At 37.8% G+C, this 23041-nt stretch overlaps 2 protein-coding genes across 3 annotated transcripts in view; one reads left to right on the top strand and one right to left on the bottom strand.

Moving 5' to 3' along the window:
* The window catches only part of LOC146545470 (filamin A-interacting protein 1-like), a 33717-nt gene extending 28668 nt beyond the window's left edge, over positions 1-5049 (bottom strand). Inside the window, exon 1 of the mRNA XM_085238504.1 lies at positions 4960-5049. The gene's annotated coding sequence lies outside the window, so the exon portion shown is untranslated. The remainder of the gene's footprint in view (positions 1-4959) is intronic.
* The window catches only part of CMSS1 (cms1 ribosomal small subunit homolog), a 228431-nt gene that overhangs the window by 98263 nt on the left and 107127 nt on the right, over positions 1-23041 (top strand). The window contains exon 1 of one of the 2 annotated variants that reach the window (XM_085238469.1): positions 17802-17926. The exons of the other annotated variant lie outside the window; for it this stretch is intronic. Within the exon in view, the coding sequence (XP_085094595.1) occupies positions 17863-17926 (64 nt within the window). The 5' untranslated portion in view covers positions 17802-17862. Of the gene's footprint in view, positions 1-17801; positions 17927-23041 lie in introns of those variants that run through there. 2 annotated transcript variants of the gene reach the window in all.

The raw sequence follows: 23041 nt of genomic DNA, 5'->3' as shown, positions 1-23041 counted from the left end.
GTTTATACTTCCCAGTCCTTAGATTTCCGTGACAGAACCTGCACCCAGACCGTCAGGGGTTGCCTTCCTGTTAGCTTTGGCAAAATGATTCATGCTCCGCTCTTGCCGCTCTTTCTGGTTTTGTTTAACAGGGTGAAACGGTGAACATCTACCTGCTTCAAATTACAAGTGTTTTAAGGTGGGCATTGGGATGCTTTCTGCAGAAGGATGCTGTGAACATTCTAAGCCAACCTGCATGATTAAGTGAAGTAGCTGTAGCTGCTAGGATGTCTTTTACTGTATTCCCTTTTGTTTCTCTCAGACCTATTCCCTGCACAGAGCTGGTATCTCTTACATGTTTCCTTCATTCCTCTATCTTCCTCTATCCCTGATCCCTCTTCTCTTTTCTTTGCTGCTGAGGTGCTTTTGCATAAACCCTGTGATAGCCCCATGAAAAGGCCCATTGTAGCCTACAGAATTATTCAGACACTTTAAGCTATATAAAGATGAAGTCTCTGATTTAACAGTAGGTCAAAAGAAAAAGACATCATTTAAGCTGCTTCTAAGATTGGACGATTTTTCCCCATTTCATCAAAGAGAATTTGTCCCTGAGGAATGAGTTGTATGTATCTCAAGAGGTAGGGGCCAGTGCATACAGAACACAAGACAATATTGATTTGAACTGTTAGAAGAGCCTGCAGGAGTGTGGTAATTTTTGTAATCGGTTCAAAACCCCAAATGTTTCTGGTCTGTTATCATTGACTTAGTCTCCTCTATTTCATATATATACATGTGTATATATATATTTTTTTATGCACACATGTCCTCTAATCAGTATAGCTATGGAAAAAAAAAAAGGGGGAGGATTGAGGCAACTGAAAAACAAATGTAAATAACAGTATACATGTTTTCATTTTTGGCTTTGGGAGGTTACATATTTTCTTGATTCCTAAGAATTAGTAAGTCTTGTTTGCCCTATAAAGAGGGATGTAGGCTAATAGAAACCACAAGGCATGAGCTATGCAGGGGTCTCTTATGCTGAAACAGCACAGATAGAATTACCAGTGACTGTATAATTCTCAAATGCTTCTGGATTTCTGGAAGGCGGGAAGATTTTGACCTTTGTTTTGAGGCTTCTGAAACAGTTGCTTCCTAAATGAATTTTTAATACCTGTTCAGGGGTCTTGGCAAGAAAATGATGTCTGACAACTTAAAAATTCTTTGCAGGAGCTGTTGGAATTCTGTGCTGTGTCCTGATACCTGCGGGCTCTAGGTTGTCTGTGGGCCTTACTCCTTCATAATCTGATTTGCAAAAACGTATCACTCTCAGTTTAGAGAAGAGGATTGGGAGAAAATTTGTGAAAATTGACAATTTTGCCCATTTAGCTAGAAATAACATTTTTTCCTGGTTCCTAGCTCAGTTGTCTTAACTTATGTAGCTTCTTGTGGCAGAGATGCCAAAGGAGGTGAGATGCCAGAAATGGACAAATACAGGGTTCCTTCCTCATTTTTTTTCTTTCCATAAATCTTATCTGATTTTTGGCAGATTTTTTTTTCCTGTACGTTACAATATTGACTTAAAATATATTTAATAACTAAGTGGTTTGCAGATCCTTTGTTAGGATCAGCAGTTTTGCCTTACTCAAGTCCATCTGTCTCTTTCCAGCACTAAATTATTTTAGAAACTATCCAAAAAGAAAAAAAAACAACAACAAAGCAACACATAAAAACACACCACTCCTATTATTGTGGTGCTACATGATAATTATCAGCTTAAGTGAAGCATGCCTTAGCCATCTCACTAATTGTCAGTGTCCCTTTAGCTCATTAAGAATAGTGTACGCTACATTCATCCTGATGATTTTGTTCCTGGCTTGGTCAAAAAGAGGGGAAGTGGACCAGGAGTTCTTCTACCTGCAGTGTTGATGCTAGGTTGGCATTAAAAATCTGTTTAACTGAGAGCAGCATGATGTTTATTGCAGTGCAACTTCACACAGTGTTAGGAGGCTGTCATTTGATTCTTGAACCCAATGAAATTTAGAAATCTCTAGCACTCGCATTTGTTATTGTATTTTGTTTGTTTTTCCTGGAGGCACAATTGAGTTAATTTCTTCTATGTTGGCTCCCTTCTCATATCAGCCTCTAGCTTACTATGTACAATAAGGTGCATCGTGGCAGCTGCTTTTGAAAAGCTACTGTTTGGAAAGGAGGAGAGAGGGCTGCCCTGCAGACCTGCACACACATGCACTGCGTCTGTATACGCCCTAGCCCAGGTGGGGACAGAAGCAGCCAAAGGCGTGCTAAGTGCTTTTGCAAGACAAGATCGGTTTGGGGAAGGACTCTTTTTTCCTTTCTTCTTTCTTCTTTCTTTCTTTTTTCCCCCCCCCCCCAAAGTGAGTTTGTAAATGCTTTGTTAGATCTGGTTTGCACCCTGAAGTGTTGCAGTGTGATAATAGATGAGCTGAGTTGCTTGCTGCCAAACCCTTGTGAAGTATGAGTGGTACATAGCCTAAGGAGGAACACCTCTCTGTTAGAACTCTGCCAGCCCTAATATTGTAACCAAATCATGAGTTAAATCACAGATGCATCACAGTATCCTTGAAATAAGTTATATACTATGTCTGCTTGACAAAGATTGAGAGGATTCACATGACTCATATGAAGGCACTGTGATAAAAGGAAGTAAGGAGATGTGGAAATCACGTTACCAAAACACTGGTGCAGCATGATCATGCTATTTGTTTCTTATCAGCCTCATAACAGGCTTATTAAAGCATCTTCACACTCCCTGGTACTGCTTTCTTTCAGCCTCTTCTGGTGCCCAAGGTGGAGAAATTTGGGTGCAGTACAAAGCCCTTCTGCTCCCCTTTACATCTATTGCCCTCTTAGCAGTTTGAGCACCTCATTTCATCAAAAAGCAACAAAGGGACTTTCCCAGACTGTGGTTTGCTGCTGCAGCAAGCTTTGTGCAATCATAGGACAAGAAGTAAAAGCCTTTAGTTGCCCCAGAGGAGGTTCAGGTTGGATATTAGGAAAAATTTCTTCTCAGAAAGTGGTGAGGTATTGGAATGGGCTGCTCAAGGAAGTAATAGATTCATTGGAGGCGTTCAAGAGCCATGCAGATATGGCGCTGATGGACATGGTTTAATAAACATGGTGGGGGTGTGTTGATGGTTGGACTAGATGATCTTTTCCAACATTAATGATTCTATGATTCTATGTTAAAACTTCTCAAATGGAGACAGTGGCCATTCAGTTTAGTTCAGTAAGATGGAGTGAATTTACCCTGCTAACTTTTCTAACATGCTTTTACACAAGTAAAACTTATATTCCAGATATCATCGTTCAGCACCACGTAAGACAAAGTAGCTTTATCCTACCACAGTGAATATAACCTGAGCACTAATTCTGGCTTATTTAATGAAAATATGGGTATGTTTGATACATGTCAATCGTATGCTATTGAAAGATTCATTCATTCACTGAGCTCATGCTAGCGATTATGGGACCACTACTTCATGAGCAAGTTAAAATGCTTCGTGATGGCCCTCCTGACCTGAGAAAGCTTGTTTTAAAATGTCAGGAAGCTTTGTGATGATGTTTGGGATGTAAGTTTGTGGTGGAACATTAAAGCTAAGCTCTGTGCAAATTCAAAGTGTGTTTTCTCACTAAAACAGGTTTAGTTCAGCTTTACTGGTTATCTTGAGCAGCTGTATGATTTTATTCGCTGAGAGTCAGCCAAGTGGGTCTCAATGGGACGATGCTGATAAACCTTACTACCTTAAACCTGTCTCTCTCTCTCTGTGCTGTTCTCAGTATAATGTCTGTCTGTCATCTGTGTAAATGATACCATCTTGCCTCCCCAGCTGTGTTTGGGCCTAGCCACTACAAAGGTGGTATCACTTCTCCGTTTTATATAATGAGGCTTGTTCATGTTCTTTTCCATTTTTGCTCACCTGAAAAGCTCAGTCTTTTATTTCTCTCAGTTAAACACTTGGAGGTTGCTTAATGGAAGGCATCTCATGCACTTTGAAAAGTCATTGTTACGGCGGGTGTTCCTCTAAGACTATGAAGTCTTTTTTTATGAGGAAGTGAATGAGTTAAGGACGCCAGAGTTTCAAAGAAATGCTGTAAAGTATCCCTACAATTCTAGCTTACCTCACTCTTGTCAAGTAACAATGATAATATCCAAAAACGGGTGCAAGACAGGAAGTGTTTCAGGAAGCTATGTTTCATGCAAAGACATCAGAAATGTGCTCTCCCAAAGGGCCACTTATTGTAAGATCCATATTAATTCAAAGAGGACAGTAAAATTCCAGACTGTGTTTTCAGAAACATTATTTCTGTCCAAAATAACATTGCTTGTTGTTCTAGTGTACAAATGACAAAAACAGAAAAGTTAAAGTCTCTGTTTTTAAAGTCACAAGATAGCTGCCTAATGCAACCTTACTTTTTTAAACATTAAGAGGAGTTGGATACTTTTTAAATAGTTCTGTGTACTATTTTAAATGGATCTTTAGGATCTTTAGCTTGAGAAAGTTGGATAGGAGAAATAGAAAGCCAGTTATAATATATTTTTACTTCTAGTTTAGATTCAATGGCTTATTTGGTATCTAACAAGCATTTAATTCACCTAAAGGGAGTTCTCCTCTAGTAGGCAGAACAAAATCTTTTTTTTTTTCTTCTCATTGCACATTGTATGGCTTTGCATTTAAAAGTATTGGATAGATAGAATAATGCCAAGTATGTGTAGGAGATGTGAGAAAGTCTTCCAAGTTTTTGCCAAGAAACTAGAAGTGATTTGTTTTTGAAAATCTGTATCATTTTTTTACTAGTAAAAAATACCCTGCGTGTCCAGATTCCCATTATTTTCATGTTATCTAAAAACTCACATGAGAAATTAGATTATTTTTTTCACTGTCAGGTGCATCCACTTTAAAACATGCAAAATGAATAAATAAATAAATAAACAAACCCTACCAGTACAGATCTCTTCTCTTGATAGTTAGGGATATTTCCCTAAATTTCCTTTGTCGTGTCCAGTATCGTCTCTTTTGTAATATGAATCTGTAATGAAACGTAGAAGTCAATGTAACTTTTTTTAATGAGCGTAAGTAAATATTGCTTTTATCAAACATAAGTAAATAGACTAGATCCAGTAAGGATGCTGCCAAATTTTGCACTCATAATATGCTTTTCTGAGGTACTGCTTTGATGGCTGGCACACGCCTATAATAATACTAATATAAAACGCTGCTATTTAATCTCTGACTTTGGTTCATTTAAAGATTTGTTCCCTCTCTGCTTTCTTCTGTATTCTTCTTTAGTTTCAAACATATCCCTTTACTGTGATAGGGAGAGAACAAATTGTCTACTTAAGTTCTACACATCTAGGAGTTCAGTGGTTCATGGAGTTAGGTAACTGTTCTAGAAACCACCTTTTGAAAAGTATATCCCATAGCCAGGTGGATACAGGAGTGGAAAGAATACCACAGTACTGATGTTGAATTATGTACTAGTAACCATCTTTTTCATGGAGATGTGACCATGTAAATCAGTTAAAGCACAAAATGAATTGAAGGCAGGCCCCTGGAAAGACTTCAGTGAAACTGAACTTGATTCTGTCGTATGTTGAAGAGTAGAATGAGTGTAATCTGCATTTATTGATGATGTTCCAAGGACTTAACAGAAGAGAAAAGGAAGGAAAGTGGGATTACTTGGATACGGGAAGCCGATTTTTTTTTATTTACTAGTAACAACTCACTTAACATAAACTCAAGAGTGGTTTCAAGCTGGATTATGCTTTATATTTATCCACTGTTTTTGGAAGTTATTGCCGAGCATGAAAGCCATTTAATGTATTTCTAGTATTAAGCCATCTGATGGATAATGACAGAGGGAGAAAATACCAGTTAATCTGCATTAGCTCATTAGTTCTGTATAACTTCTTGAACTCTTAGATTTCTAAAATTCTACCATGCTGTGTCAATTTTTCTCTGCTTTTCTGATGTGATGAACTGTCTCCTCTCCTGTGTCAATGTCAGGTCATCTCCAGCACTATCTTTATATTATTTTCCTGATAATGTGCCATTTAATCACTTTTCTATTAGCTGTGAGGTAACAAGTACCATATAAAGTAACAAGTATCGTAACAGTTGTAATAACAGTTCTTAATAATAGAAGCATTAAGGAGTTTTTAAAATTATAAATGTCCTATATTCTTAAATACTATGTATTTTCCTTTGTAACATTACAGATGCTAGATTTTACATCTGTAATGGCATTATGATTTAAGCTCATTAACTTCTGAACCACAGAAGTTAGGCTGTAAAGTCAAGGGCAAACTTTTTGAGAGACTTTTATTGCTGAATGGTCACTGACAAAATTACAGGAGAGAGATTAAAAAAAAAAAAAAAAAGCCAACACATCCCTTTTTTATAAACTGATGGTTAAAATAACACTAGGAAGAGAGCTTCTGTGAAGGGCTGTATAAATATGCACCTTGCAAAACCATACAGCAATATAGAGTATGGGAAAGGATGTCAGTTCATCAGCCTGTCTCCATGTCTTGGGGTTTTTTTGATTGCTTGATTTCTCTTCAGAGTATACTGGATTAGTTTTGACTAACAACAATATGAATATAAGGAAATTCCTTGCGTCTGCATTGAAGAAGTAAAAATTTTTTCTACTTATCCGTATAGCACCATTAGATATTTTATGGTACATTCTTGTCTTTAGCCAGAGCAAGCAGTGTAAGACTGTACTAGATATCAATCACTGTACTTGTTGAGAGGGAAGAAAGGAAACTTTTTTACATAGCTTTCACAGATAGTTAGGTCATAATATGATAATATAATACCACTCGGTGCATTGTCATAGAATTTGATTATTAATTCAAACAATCAAATAGCTCTTAACAGTTTTAAGTCACTCTTTGTGTAATGGCTTGCAACAAGATTAATTTTTCACTTCGTGGTGTTTTCTGGCAACTGCAGCGAGGTTTGATCCATGTCCCAATCCCTTCCAACATATGGTGAGTTTTTCTTTTCCATTCATAATTCTTGCCAGATCTATGACTATCCATTTTTGATGTCACAGTATCCTACTCTTTCTCCTTCATCTTTAGGCATCCACCTCAAGCATTACTGTAAGAATTTCTCTCCTAATCAAATGTAGAGAGTACTTGATACCTGACTTGGTCATCTATGAGTGAAATCTAGGAATCTAGTATGAACTGTTACCACAACGCCCCTCAAAGCCCACATGGTATGCATGCAATATATAGGAAGACAAAATGTTGCTGCTTTACTTGAAAAATCTGTGTATTTGTCACTGAAAAGAGTAGAACTTCAGTTTATTTAATTTTTAATCATTGAAACTAGTGAATTCAGATTTTCATTCAATTCATGTTTTAACCTTTGTTGTTAGTGAGATAACGAATGTAATTGAAAGAAGGCCTGCCATGGATGGGTTGGAAGCATCAATTTAGTGTGTAAAATTATATGTAAATATAGAAATGCTCAAAATGCCAAAATCTCAACACACTGCTGTCACTGGCATACTCGGAATGTTGGCTACATATACATTAGTGAAAAGCTGAATTACTGAAGTATATGGGTCTGTGCAAGTCCTGCTTTCTTGTAGTAGCAAAAGTAAGGCAATGTTTTAAAGGAACAAGGCTATATTTAAGATGCTTAGACACACCTTCCCTTAAATGAATGCAGTCAAATACTGAAGTCATTCCAGTGTTGTCATATCTTTGCACACTATAGTCTGTGTGCCCTTTTCATAATGGTAGTTGTTGCTCCCATTGACCTGCATTTTCTTACTGTAGTTTTACAATCACCGTTTGAATTGCACCAGCAGCAGTTTGAGTAAGGGTTGGCATTGTTTGTGCACTGCGTTGATTCGCCTCCTTTGTTCAGAGGGCAAGGCCAGGTGCTTCTTAGCCTGTTCTCCTATCAGGGACAGTGACTGCCCTGCTTTGATAGCACACCTTTCTGATCTAGAAGAGCAGATGGATCATTCCCTTTAATGGTCTATTGCAAAAGATCTGGAACATAAACTGCATTAAATCCTGTAATTTCTGAAAGAAATTTAAGGCAATCCTGCTGGGATTTGATTCTGTAGATGAATCATTTCAGGCATCTTTTTTTGACTGATGAATAAACCCCCGTCACAGTGCAGCTATTGCCTTTTGTTTTAGTCATTACATTCCTCTAGAGTCTCTATAGCCATTGTCTGTTCTGTTTCTTTTTCTTTTTCCTCATTAGGGATAGATTTTTTAAGTTGGCAGAAGGTATCGGGATTAATTCCCACCACCAGAAGACACCACACATTTGCATGGGGCTTGTAAGCCACCAAGTAAGCTTTGTTGCCTGTTCCTTTTGGGAAAGTATTCATAATGTGTGCTCCCATGCCAGAAGTCAGTCAGTAATGTGTGTCCAGTGTTAAGTGGGTTGTGTTCATTCCTCCTGCATGCCTTTCTAGAGCCTGTGCTAGCGAAGTGCATGTGAATGCCTGTGAGAATATATCATGCAAGCAAAATAATGCTACCTCCAAGTTGTGAGTAAAGTGTTGAGACCCCATGTTGAGATGTGATGATGGAAGGAAGCAGTGCCTTGGAGAACGGAAAGGTCTGGAAGGACCACGTGTGAGACACTCAAGAATGTGGAAAGCTCTTTTCACCCTTTTGAGTGCACATAGAGTCACACACACAGCCTTACCCCAGGGGACAGATAAATTATGCATTTGAGAGAATTTCTGGGAGCTCTGGCTTTCTGCACAGTGTATGGGTCATTTGGAGCAGACTAATGACTTCCTCGAAGGGGCCAGAGGTCAAGTTAAAATTCTTAGGTGTAGTATGTAATGCAAATTATTGGCAGGTTTAGAAGATATCACTGAAGTCTTCATTAGGGAAGGACTTTGTTGTTATTGAAGATAAGGCTTTGGATGTAGGCTGGGAAGGGGACTGTTTGCTAGATGTCTCTGAAATGGGTTTGTTTTGAAAGGCACCACTAGATTAAGCTTAACAAATTGTGATCCTGGTTTATATTCTGCAGGGCACCTGAAAATCAAAATTGTGGTTTATCAGAGAGCAGGCTTCCCCAGAGTGCTCATATAGACTATAATATATATATAGTGCATATTCTGTAGAATATGCATTAAGCTGTTGGCATTGTCTCCCGTAATCTTTTTCTTCATTTCATAGGTCTCAAATTAAGAAGGAATGAAGCAGTCGCACACACCCCTACCCAAATCCCGTCTTGTGAAACTGTCCTTAACTGTGCTGAATGAGGCACAAACATGACGCTCACCAGCCTACGGTTTTTGGCACACCCTGTTTATCTATGCAGGGACTCTTCCGAGAGATTTTTCACTGTTTGTTGCCTACAGAATCTTAAACTGTCCTTCATAAACTGTTGAGAAAGGGAATAGTTATAAAACAGACTATTGCCTGTTTCAGATTTAAGATTTTTCTTCATTTTTCTGGCATTTTTCTTCATATGATATTGGACAGCTATCAGGAGCAAAACCGTTGCATGATTGTCTCAACTTAATGTTGACTTGAAAGTAGCAGCTTCGAACAGGGTATATCCATATCTGTACATTGAGAAAACCTTCAGAACTTCTTGATTTCGATTTTAAGGGAGATTGAGTCCTATGGTCAAGGCACAACAGAGAGGCTTTCCAAATTGTGTTAGTATGTTGTATTTTCTTTGATGTTATCTCATATTCCACTAATATTTTGATGTGTTATCTTAATATTTGAGCAACAAAATTAGTATTTTTTGTATTACTTTTAATATTGAGGAAGAGATGCCATGAATAATCATCAAGAACAAAATGGTTATTTGTTTTAAAATGAGCAGATGCTTGTAGGTATCAATAGCTCCAATGCAGCTGCAGAAGTGAGTCAAAGACTAAGGAGAAAAGTAGGAGATAAAGTAGTTTACCTCTTGACTCTGCTTTTCTATTTCCAGAACCTTGCTTCGTGATGGAAAGTAGACCTACAACCCTATGGTTTGAAGTCATAAAGCTAAAATCAATTTAGCAATTCACAAGTTTGACATCAGATAAAATGAGAGGAAAGTGAAAGAGAAGGGAGTGTTCTCTGGGAAGGAAATGGTGAGAAAATAGGCAGCCTACTCTAGGAAGACTTAGAAGCAGATGAAATCATGAGAACCTGAGCAAAAGTTTGTAAGCACTGAGGTTTCCATTTGGTTAGAGAGACTTCAGTAAACATGCTTGCTGTGAATGCTCTCAAAAAACCTAAAGATAATTAGATTCTGTTTTTAATGTAATCTATAGTACTTTTTATTTGTTCCAGAATGAAAGTATCTACAGTTTCTTAAAATGACCGTTACCCTTTTGAGGTAACTAAGTTGAATAACCACATACAGTATTTTAAACAATCGCCTGCTTCTCAAAGTGGCTACTATCAATCCAGAGTGAGTAATTATTTAGAAAAGATATTCTGAAACTTTTTCTTTTTTTCTTGTTGCAGTGTTTCCTCATCCTTCTTGTTTTAGTGGAGTAGCCAAAGTAACTGACTGAGACATAAATCTTTTCTAGCAGCACACTTCATGTGTGCTTACTGTAAACTGATTCACAACTGTATGCTATAAAGGATGTTTAAAAATATTTAGGCTAATGTGAAAATTATGTAACTGCTGTGGAAACTTCAAAAGAAAGCTTTTTTTTCTTTCTCTTTGCCTTGTTTGGATGCATGTTCAGGCTGGCTCTCTATCTGTACGCTCTTGTGTGTCCTTTGTATTTGTACTTTCAGTAACTGGTTCATCAGGAACTTTTAACCAAGTACGCAATCTCGCTGTGAGAAGATAACTTTTTTGTTTTGGGTTTTTCTTTTTCCTAATTTTCTCATTCTCCTAGGGTGTGGTTAGAGCTAAAATGAAATCTGGGTTGGTCTTCCCTTTTTTGACCTGCCAATGTGTTTGTTCTGTTAGCGTTGCTCTGCTCCCTCTAAATCAGACATTCTTCTTGGCTTGCATCAGGTTGCTAATGACATGATTAATGCAGGAAGGGTAGAGAGGGATGACGTAGTGGCTCAGGCAAAGTTTACCTGAGAATTATCTCTAGCTCTCTACTGTTTAGTGTCTGTGTGAGTCATGGCCTGAAGCCCTGCCATTCCCTGTTCTTCAGCTGGGCAAGATCACACTTACCTCATTCTATGTATGCATTTCTCCCTTTCCTGCCAGATCTGATTAGAAGCGCTTTTGTTTTAAATTCTAGTTTTATGAAACATTAAATGCCCTTTTAAAGATAGCTGCGCATAATGCTAAATGAAAAGAACCACAAGTATCTGTGGTCCAAGGAGCTTTGGAAACTTTCTCTGTCCTTATATGAATTCTGATTTTATCAACACTAAGTCTTTTTTTGTGTTTAGCAAAGTAGTGTTATGGCATTAGCGAGCTTTGACCATAATTTAGTTGCTGTCAATAAAGTGTCCTGTCTCTTCTTGTGCATGTGCACGTATATGAACTTCCAAAATACAAATGGCAAGTCTGTGCTGCAACCTCCAGCCTTGGAAACTTCCTCTAACTTCAGGTACAACTGTTATGCTCACATTTGTTCCAGTCATTGATTCCTTAATAGAGTAGTAGGGAAACTCCATTGATCTTACTGATCAAGAGTAAGATGAACACATTCTCTAATACACTTTGAAGGCTTTAAAGTTCCCTTACTGTGGGCTAAACTGGAGGAATCACACCTCTTTTGTACATAAAAGTCAGTATTTGCTCGACTCCGTGTATGTTTTCTTCAATCATAAGTTCCTCAAAGAGTATCTGCATTATTCTTCCACTAAATTTCCTGGAAAGTGTGCTGTTGTGCTCTCAGGCCTCTCATAGGGGATTGGCATGAAGACAGTTTGCAAGAAATGCTGATTATTTTTTCAAGGTTACTGTTACTTCTCTGTAAAACTATCATGAAGTCTTTGACATCCTTCAGGACTTTAGCTTTCTCAACTAAAACTATCAGCTTTTCTATGTATGTACTGCTCAGTCTGAATTACCTTGTACCAAAAGCGTTTAATGTTTAACAGTAGAAGGATATGCTGAAAACAAGCTGTCCTTTTCCAGCCAGCGCATACCTTTCAACCTGCCAAAGTCTATATCAGGAACATGATGTGTGGGAAAAAGTTCTGAAACGATAGACAGAAAAGCATCTTGTGGGAAACCTAAAATGCCATAAGACTCAGCCTTTTAATGTGGAATGTTTTTACAAGTACAGCATCATCATCATCTCCCTTGCTTTTTGATATTTGCAAAACTGAAAGCCTGAGAACGTAACATTTGCGTAGAATGTAAACAACCTTGATAATTAGAAAAATTACATTTCTTGTAAATAACATTCATTTGAGGGATGAACAATGATCAAAGAGAACAATTAGCAAAAAAAGTTATTTCTATAAAACATAGCCCTTAACTGCTTGTAAGAAAGGCTGTAAGGATGCCTGAGATAAAATTTTATATGTGCTTACTGATACATTTTGCAGATGTATTTTAAAGGAAAACAACCTCATCCAGTAATCTGTTGGTTGCAGAAAGTGCACCAGATGAGTAAATATTGAATGTAAACATATTGCAAATAAAATTAAAAAAAAAAAAATAATAACCCTCAGTTCTTTAATGCAACATGCTGCAAACTTTGTGTATACTAAGCTAATGGAGTAAATGATTGTAATTGTGCAGATGCCCAAATGTAGATGGCAAAAGTTTATGTCCAGCTTAAAGCTGTCTGCACTTTGTTTTGCTGATTGTAAAGGAACTGTTTACATGACAGAATAGTGCAGATTTAGTTCAGTTGAGTCAGTGCTGAAGAAAAAATCAAGCATTTTGTTTGACGTGTGCCATTGTGTAAGCTGCGTAACTAGAATCTATCTTTCAGCCTGAGCAGTGACATGGTATTTCTGGGTTTTGTTTTCTTCTTTCTGAACAGCCTTTGCCTTGGCTGTGGAACGGATTGGTAGCTTTTCATCTGAACTGCTTTTCTTTTCCTCTTTCAATGAGAAATGGAACCAAATGAGGTTTAGAAGTTTGTTTTTCAAAATTGAAATGTGCTGAATGAAGTAGAAGGTGAGGGTGAGGAGGGAGGAAACTGTCCTTAAACTGTTATGTGAGCCCTTAGCCCTCACTTGTCCCTCTATGAGGCAGGATGTTGCCTGTCTCACAGTTACTGTCAAGCTTCTTGGTGCTTGAAGCAGCAGCTCAGCTATGGGAAGGGATCTCTGTCCGGCTGCTGGGCTAGGTCCAGCCCCAGGTCAGTGGAAGTCCTGGTTGCGGAAAGGCCCAAAAAGCAGGAAGCAGATGTGAACAACAGGGGCCTGGCTCAGGCAACCTAATAACAAGTTTTCCAAGCCAAAATAAGTAAGTCAGTCAAAAGGCCAGAACATTGTCTTATTTATTGAATTACCTAAATCTATATTTATGTGAGGATTGATGTGCCTTTTGCTCATGCTTTTCTTTGTTAGGTGTTTGTAGTCAATATTCAGGCTGCTTGCCCAATGACTGTGCTTGTCACCATCACGGGTATTTTTCCAAATTATCTCAGGTTTGTTTCTGTGTGCATTCTCCAAATGCTTTGTATTGTCTTTTTGGTATCTTGGTAGTTTTTATCTTATGCTTTGCCGGAAATCAATATGAATAAAGAGGCCAGCATTAGAGTCCTACATATTCAGAAAAGGCCCTGTTAAGTCATCAAAATAGCAAAGATTTAAAATTTTTTCCTCCTTCTGTCTGCCTTTCTTGCTGTTGCTTTCTGGTGCAAAAGCGACTTTGGCTCAAGCATTGCAAGGGGCTGCCCAGGGAAGTGGTGGAATACCCATCCCTGCAGGTGTTTAAGAGATGTGTAGACATGGCATTAAGGGGCATGGTTTAGTGGAACTCAGTAGGTTAGGTTAGTGATTGTACTTGGCCATTTTAAAGATCCTTTGCAAACTAGATGATTCTATGAGTTGTATCAGAACCACGGAACATCTACATAAAGCTTCTTAAACTGGACGTTAGCACCTTGTCTTTGAGGGATAATTGAACAGAAGGGCTTCTTTCAGTCTACTTATGGAATGCATTCTTAGTATCCATTCATCATTTGAGAAATCTTTCATTACAGCACCCAAAAAGCATATGGGCATCTCTGAGTTAAAAAGAAACAAGGAAATGGCTGCTGGCCATTTGAGTTTTCTTGGTTATCACTTGTCAAGTAGGAGAGTAGGCAACTGCAGGATAATGCAGAAGGTTTCCAAATCTGTTGTTACCCTTTGGTTTAACAGTGTGAGAAAAACACATCATTTTACCACCAGCGATCTTTTGTTTTTTCTCTAATTTTCCCCCTGGGAGTCGGGGCAATTTTGTTATTTTTTTGATAGGGCCTGACTTTCCCTCTTCTTTCACAGTAGCTGCTGCACCATTTTTCCATTTAGGAGGTGTTTCCAAAGGTAATCTCTTATTAAGCTTCCTGCATGTAACTCTGACATTCTTAGTTTGTACATGTTATTTTCTGCCATTTGTCTTGCTTTGGAAATTTCCATTTCCCAAATCCCTTTAGGAGAGAGAGGAAAAACTCACTTTGTGATGGTGATGCAGCAGAGGGTGTATTTGTGTTTCATAACTCTGTAACAAATGTTTTCCATTTCCTCCTTCACCAAAATCTCCTTCTCGGTAAGTATTGGGATTTGCTGACCGTAGATCTATTTTAGCATCTTATAAAGATGTTTCTCATAAAACATCTTTATAATCCTCGTAAACATGTGTGAAAGATAACATGAAGTCACAAATTTAAACAATGCTAATAATATTAAGATGGTTCAGAGAACAAGGAAGTGCTTTTTCGTAGTCAAATACCACTTTGTAAAAACTGAACAAAAGAATTCTGTAACAGAATTCTGTTCTGTCAATTAGCTTGTTCTTCTAGGGAAGAAAGGCTTTTATCTGTCTGTATGCCAGTAATTCCTAGTAACTTCTGGACCACTTGAGAAAGAGATTTTGATGATGTTAAGTGTCAGTGAGTTCCATCACAGTGACTTTCCAGGTACAAAAGAGAGATCTTAGTGCTCCATTGTGCAGAAATCTACAGTGTGAGCTTGCAAGCCTACTGAAGATTTTCAGAGGATGCAAGTTCTCAGGAAGCCAAACTATGCTGGTTCCATTGCTTACAGAGCTGACTGCTGTATTGTGCCTTGTTTTGTTTTTGTTTGCGTGTTGTTTTTTTTAAAATCAAATTATGATTCCCTTTGCTAAACTTTTGTTGTGTTGCTAGCTTTTCTGTTTATGTTGTTGTTGCCAAATACAAGAAACCACAAAGAGAACCAGTGTGATAGACAAGAACAAATAAGGACAATATATGAAACACTGTTATTTGCACACAGTTTACTTAATATCATCTGAAATGAAAAATGGTTCTATTTTTAGTGTTTATTTTAGTTACAGCTTTCCTTATGCCCCTACAGACTTTTCTCCCACTGGAATATCAGTAAATACAGGAGTGCTACTGCTCTGTTGCAACTATTTAAGAACCACAGACAAGAAAAGAGAGTGAAATTAATACTTCAGGTTTAAGGAGCAGTTCTGGTGTAGTAAATACTAATTTAAATTCTAAAAATGAAAGCTACCTTCAATTCATGTTTGTCCCGAGAAAACACTGAACTTGCCTTGTTCTGATAGGAAAAAAAAAATCAAGTTTCTGATTTTTCATATTTTCTCATTTCTGATTCACATTTTTTTAAGATTATAAAATAGTCACCAAGACAACTAGTTTAGCTCTAGTTATTTAAAATAACAAGTATTGCACATCAAAAGCTATGGTTATGAAAGCAATTCAACCTGTTAGTGAATACCGATGATCCTTCAGATTCCTCCCAGTGAGATTTTATTCACTTTAGATTTAAGTCCTCTATTTGGAGGCTACTGAATTTCTGTAGGTGGTACTGCCTCCTCTTTAAAAATTTGAAAATTAAAATTTGATGGCTTTGTCTGCACGCTTCTTACTGCAGAATTGCTCACATGTTCTTCAGAAACTCATCTCTTCAGGCAAACTCATTTTTTATTCCCTTGTCGCAGTGCTTTAAGACAGGTTTCCCTGTGGTAAAACGGTTTCCTTTATTACTTGTTTGTTTATATTAGTAGTGGTTTCCTTCTTAAGGTTAATTATTGTTTCAAAGAAATTGCAATTTCCTGTTCTGGTGTAGCTTGTTTTCTTTAGATTTGTTCCACGGCTGTCATGATGTCTGTAAAATATTGTTCTGGATTCTTTGTGTTGTGAAGGTGCAGTGTTCCAACTGATGATTATTAATCCTATTTTTTCTCTCTCTCTCTTTTCTCTTTTTTTTTTTTCCTTTCATCTCTAGGTAAGAACAACTTTTGTAGTGATCTTTGCTTTCAAAGAAATTCTCCTGTGGTAAAGTATTAATCTATTTTTCTGTCTTCCTTTAGTAATGGTATTATTTTTCTTTGTATTAAAGTGGGGGTTGGGAGGAAAGAAAAAATAATCTCTGGCTGAGTGCTGAACCCTTTTAATATGCTGATACAGTTGCTGGAATAGAATTATAAAACTTCAAATGGATATTTGGGTTTTTACTTAAAAATTTTCTATATGCAAGGTGACAGTACCAGCACACAAGCAAGCTGCTGACTATCACCTGCAGTACTCTGAGCAAGTATGAAATAGGTTTTCCTTTAGCAAAGAAGTGCCTCAGATTTTTTGTTCAGTGTCTGCATGCTCCGAGGCCCTGCCCAGGTTTCTACCTGAGCTTATGTAGTAGTAGTTTCTTTACCTATTTCACACCAAAATAATTTAAAGTTAGATAGCAAAAGTAACATACTAAGTAGCTAAGTTAAACATGTACTGTAACTTAAATCATGATTCAATGGAGTAATTAACAAGACTTGCAATAGCAGGATTCCAGAGCTGTTTTTTAAAACACAAGTCTGGTATGTCTAAATTTACCATCTAGTGATGCTGCAGGGTTTGTACTGTACTGGGTTTTTTTCTTCACAGTCACTCCTAACTGTAGTTTTAGAAGCTTCCTATTAAGAAGATCTTTCATTTAGCAGGCCTAGAGACAACTTCTTATTACCAGAGAATTGGTATATTGTGGAGAGTAATGGAACTATAAATACGACTTCCTGTGCATTAGACATGTTTGCCAGTTACTGGAAGCTTGAAAAAGGAGATCTTGTCTGGCTACAATTCACAATCAACCTATGGAAACGAGTTGAGAACAGCAATCCATTTCTTTCATCAGGGACACTGTTGGTTCGTTTCATTACAGTTCTGCTTTTTTGTTCTTTTTCCTTTACGTATACAGTTTTAATTAATCAGTGAGAGGCCCAGGCATGAGGTAATGCTGGAAATCAACATTTTGAATCCTGTGATACTTAATAGAGAATTAATGGAAACAGAGGTACTGCTATCTCCTCGGTCAAAACTTTGTGTCATTTGGACAGTATCTAAAGGCAGACTCTGGGCTGCTGTGTGCATAAATTCCTTTGGGATTTGTGTGTTTTTGGAAGACCAAAATTAAAACAAGAAATAGTGTAATTCATACTGGGAAATAAGACCTCTAATCTTTAAAATTCACTGGCATCTGTATTGTCACAATTTGAAGTGAGAAGGGCCCTCCACAATCATCTAGTCTGATCCTTCCTATTACACAAGGCCAAAATCTCTTGCTTATTATTGAAACAGATTTTATGTGGGTTAATAAAGTCAGTGGAAGTTGCATGAATTTTAATTTTCTCAAATCTTAAATATGCTTTCTCATTGCTGTTCCATCAGAAAGGCAGTAAGTGATGTTCTCAAGTAAACTCTGGAGTATGAGATGCTTTTGCCAAGAAACAGAGCTTGTAGCTTCCCAGAAATGCATGGATGGCATTCATCCTCAGCCTAACTGCTCCCACACCACTGGTTCCCAGCTGGCGAAGAGGAAGAGGTGAGAAGCAATGTGACAAGGAGAGGAGAGTAGAGAGGCAGTGATACAGATGGCATGAGGGAGGAGGAGTAAGGAAAAGGTACAAAAAAGCTGGCATCAGTGAGTCTCTGCTTCAGTGAAGTAAGAAAAAAATGGCATATGAGATAAAAGATATGATCCTGCCAGGTGTTCTCTATCCATTGGTTTGATCGTGTTCTTCTAAGAGTAAACAGGTTTTGAAGAGATTGAGGCCCTTAGGAAGTGGTTGTTAGTTTATGGCAGGAATGAGCAAAATGCATGTATTCTGTCTCCTGCACGCACTGTTGTACCCTTGCTCGTGTGCTCTTTCTCTCTGACTTGCTCAGTCTTTTCTTTCTTGTCAGTCTCTTTTGTTGGTTAAAGATTTATCACATTTGTGTCTTAGAGGCAGAACAAAGCTTTATCAATCAAGAGCGCTGCATTAGTTTCCCTGTGTCAGCTACACTCCTCCATAGGCTATTCCTACTTCTCTTGAAAACGGCGTGCAGTGTTATGTACTCCTCAAAAGACACGAACTCTAGCACTCTAGCACTTGCTTTGGACAGTAAAAATGTAGAAGAGGCATTTTACATCAGCATATAGTTCATGTATGTATGGCACGCACATGAGGCAAGCCCAGGCCTTATGGAATGGTCTTGCTACATGCAATTTTCTTCTCACTCCTCTTTCCCTCCCTCTTTTTTTAATATATTTTTTTTCTTTTAAAGACTGTAGTTTGGTGGCAGGGAGGAAAGAAGAATCAGGTCAGAAGAAACCATAGGAATCACTAATTTGAGAAGACTTTTTGCTTTGGTTGAAAAGGAAGGAAGTCTTTATGCTTATGTCTTGCATGCTGGCAGCATTACTTTATTTTATCTGAATTCTGTTCTGTGACTTAAAAGACCTGTGTTCCTACAGACAAACAATCCATTTCTTCTGGAGGTTTTCATGATCACAAGGCTCACAAACTGGGAATTAAATTGAAGTCCAGATTATTTAATTTAAAATACAAATTTAACTTCACATGTTGTGTTGTTTTTCTTATTTCTGTTTTGTTTTGCTTCTCCTGCCTTTGATTTTCCTTTCCTTTCCAGAGTTTTCCTTTTTAAAAACAAAACAAAAAAGAAGTAAAAAGGAGTTAAATATAGATGTAGATTACATCACTTGGTCTACAGTACTTATATTTTCTAGAAAGATATAAGTTTACTGCCAAAATATGACTCAAAGGATCAATAGCAAACAATCTGTGCAAGTTTACACAAGAGAACTGAAGTATTTCATTCCATAAGAATTGTGCTTTAAAAGCACACATTGCAAAAATAGATACTTCTTTGGGAACATTGCTTTTTTAATTTTCACTGTTGTTTTCAGAAGTATGTCCAAATAGTTGTTAAGGGGATTTTTTTTTCTGAGAAATCTGTTGCTGCACACTGAGAACATAGAGGAATTCAAATGGCTGCGGCTTCAAATGCTCGCATTTAGCAGAGGTCAGTCATAATATTTCCATCCACATAAGCAGTGTTAAATTTAAAAGATCATTTGTAATTTACAAGCATTTAATTGTAACAAGGAATTCAAATAGGGATGAGAAAGATGTGTTCCCTGCTGCTCACAGTGGCTATGGCTGGGGAAGTTGCATTTTCCATGTTTTTAAAAACATCTCCATGCTATGCATATGATGTTTAATATTGTTTGATTATTTTAAAATCTTTGGGAGCAACTTACCTAAAATCTTTGTAAGTAATGAATAGAATTATACCCTTTCCATATCTGCACATAGGTGACATTATATAGAAGAAAATTATTTGGACACCGAAATAATAGACTCATCTCTTCCTATATACTCTTTGTTTAGCCCTATTTTATTGACTCAATCATTTTGCTCTTCTGTCATTGTCTTAACAGTTCCTCTAATCCCTCTGATGTTGATCAATTCAGCTTGTCAAGTGTCAGAAGGGAAACAAAGGAGGGCTCTCCTCTTCTGCTTCTTTAATCCAAAACTGAAACAATTGATACAAACTTTGTAAGCTCGGGCTAGTGAAGAATCTCATCCCTTTTGCTTGCTTCTTGCTTTTAGTTAGTCTTTTTCTTTTGATGTAGCATTATCCAGACAGTTAATAATTAGTTAAAGTCTCCACAGTACTTCTAACAGTTCCAGAGGAGTCTTGACCATGTACTGATTGTAATGTCTGATAGCAGTAGCAGCTTTTAGGCTTCAAATGTTTGAGTACGTCACAGCTTCTATGTTTGAGAAGAAGCACAAAAATTAGAAAACTTAGAGGAGGAAAGTAGAAATTATAGAATTAAAAACTTGGAGTGAGAAAGAGATGCTTTCAGCTTTGGGTTTGTTTCTGTGTGTCCCTTAAATTTGGCACGCATCTGTTGAGATTGCTGGAACAACCTTCATTATTCTTAGCAGTTTACCCACCACAAAGTTTTGTTCTCCATTTACAGAAGACTTGTCAAAATGCTATGACAACTAGCTGGTTTTAGACAAACAGAACCTGGCTCTAAAAAGACAGTAAGTCTGTAAGTCAAACATGGAGGGCAGCCATTGGCACTGGAAGAAGGAAGAAACCACAGATTGTTTTCTCATTGGATGAAGAGCTTAAAGCAATGTAAAGTTAATTGAAGAATTCCTTGAAAGTGAAGTCAGACTGAAATAAAAGCTTAGGGGTCTATAATTTACTAAATGTGAAAGCTTTGTAAGCAGTAGTGAAGCTAAAAGTTTGAAAAGAACATATTTTAGTAAACATATCTGGCTTGTGTTACAGACTGTCTTCTTTTAATTATTTGTCCAAATAATGTAGATTTTCAGTAGGATCTCTAATTAGGCACAGTTTGATTTATTGAGCTGGCCCCATATAAACCATGATGTCATGCTGTACTGCTCAAAATTACAGCTCTGCTCATGCAGTTTCAAGATGATTATTTTTAACTTCGGAATGTTTCAGTTTTGTGCATCTTGGCTTTTGGCTTTGTGAACTTAAGATGTTCTCTGTTCCTCTCTTCCTCCCTCCCCCAGATCAAAGCATTTTGCTGCAATGTAACAAGAGTAAAAGCTATTGAAATGGACTTTTAAACACTCTTCTGTTTAAATGTTATTGGTAAATAAGAAGAGAGGCAAGGATTCTCATGCTTACATTAAGGGGGTTGAGAAATTGGTACAGTCAGTATTGAACTGTGTGTTTTGCCAGGTGTCCAGATGCTGATGCCTTTCCATAGCAGAAATGCTTCATTTCTGTCTTTAAAAGATCTTAATTTTCTTTCGATGCTGCAATTGAAGAAAAAGGGGAGGGGGAAAAGGGGGAATCTGCACTGCTTGTTCCTGCAGGTAATAAGTAGTTAATAGGAACAGAAACCCTTATACATATTCAGTTTTACCCGTATGTGCTGCATTTTCTGCTTGTGTCCTGTTTGAACAGGGAAATTTAGCTTTAGTTCAACCCACGTCCATTCCAAATGGAAATGGAAGGCTTTTCACAGGAGAGTTTCTGAGCTTCTGTGTAGGGGAGGTCCCACTTCTGCAGAAGTGAGCAGCTCCTTGTCCTGCCAGGATCCTGATCTGGCATGGCAGGCTGCAGAGGAACGGAGGTCTGGGAGTGAGGTCAGGGTCTGGTCTGTCCTTCCAACCTCTTCTGGCACAGTAAAGAGACCAAGGTGCAGGAGACGGGGGAGGGGGGGGGAGTTGTCCAGGCAGCTCATGTCTAGGATAGAGCTTGTCAGCAAACCAGGAAGGGAATGAGAGTGAAAGAGCTGAGATGTCATCCTTGGGCTGGAGACACTTAATAAACTGTAGCTGGCATGGAGTGGAGCAGCATCTGGGAGGCAGTAGCTGTGGAGGGAAGGACAGGCGCCATTTTCTCCTACAGCCATAAGGAACATTTCTGAGTGGGAGGGGAAGGTGAAAATGTCTTCCTGTGGGTTTTAGTGGAGAGGCTTGGTGAGCTGCCCTTGGTGATGACTGCAGCATTTCAGGTTTGTGTAGGTGGAGAATAATGCATTTCGAGTCATCGCAAAGCTGTGCTTCTCAGGAGGAGCCTTCATTACATAAAAGCTAACTCTGTTTCTATGCCTTTAATTATGTATATATAAGCTGGATTGCAGCTTTAAAGACTCATAAACAGCCGTGGAATTTTTCTTTTTGAAGGTTATTTGCAATAAGTATCACATTTTTAATATAATCAGTTGTTGACTAACATATCATTTTTAAGCGTGTAAGTGCTTTTAGTTGTCCTGTAACTCATCACAGTGTAGCTAATGAAGATTGGAGAGAAGGCTGCTCAGAGGGGAAAGGAGTTCATGCTCTTTCTGTGCTTGGTGTCAGTGAAAGTAAATGGATGGAAAGTATGTGCGAGTTTGCTAACAAATGGTATGTGTAGTGGAAAGATTTGATATCTGAGCCTAGTTTTTAAAAAATACATATTCATTTGCTTGTTTTGACCTGGCAAGGTTGCCAACTGAAAACAAATTTAACCATTTAGAATAAGGTGGAAGCCTTAATCCATTGAGTATTCAGCTCTCTAGTTTTCAGTAACGTGGTCCTGTAAGGTCTCAGTTGTAACATAACCTCAACAGAAATGGTATGTAGTTCAATAATCAAAAAGTTTCCACTTCCTGTTAATTGTAACCCTTTGAGAAGCTTTTCACAGTAGCTGAAATCCAGTGATAAGCAGACCACCTGTCTTGTTTAGTTTTGCTGAAATGAAGCTAAGTAGCAGATTTCAGATGAGCTGCTTGTGTTGTGTCTTGCCTTAACAACACAGACATGTCTTTTTTTTCATATCGATCACAAAATCTTAATATAGTTTCTTTTGCAGATAGTAATTAGCAGATAGTTGAAATGGATGTTACTGTGAGATTTCAGTGGACTGACCGATTATCAGACAGTTGGTTGAGTCTGTGTGCATGTATGCACACGCACTGGCTTTGTCCTCATTTTCTTTAATGGATCTGGCAATATCCAAAACAGAAGCAGACCTTGAGAAGCATATGACTGACAGCAGTTTAATTCTTTTCTGTATAATAAATGACTGATGTAGATTTAATTATCTTTTTTTCTGGCAGCTCTTACATGACATTTACTTGCTGAAACAGGTGTTGGAACTTACAAGAACA

Source organism: Meleagris gallopavo, chromosome 1 (genome assembly GCF_905368555.1).
Source record: "Meleagris gallopavo chromosome 1, MGAL_WU_HG_1.1, whole genome shotgun sequence".
Lineage (NCBI taxonomy): Eukaryota > Metazoa > Chordata > Aves > Galliformes > Phasianidae > Meleagris > Meleagris gallopavo.
The sequence above is the reverse complement of the archived record's forward strand: the minus strand, read 5'-3'. Positions and strand labels throughout refer to the sequence as shown.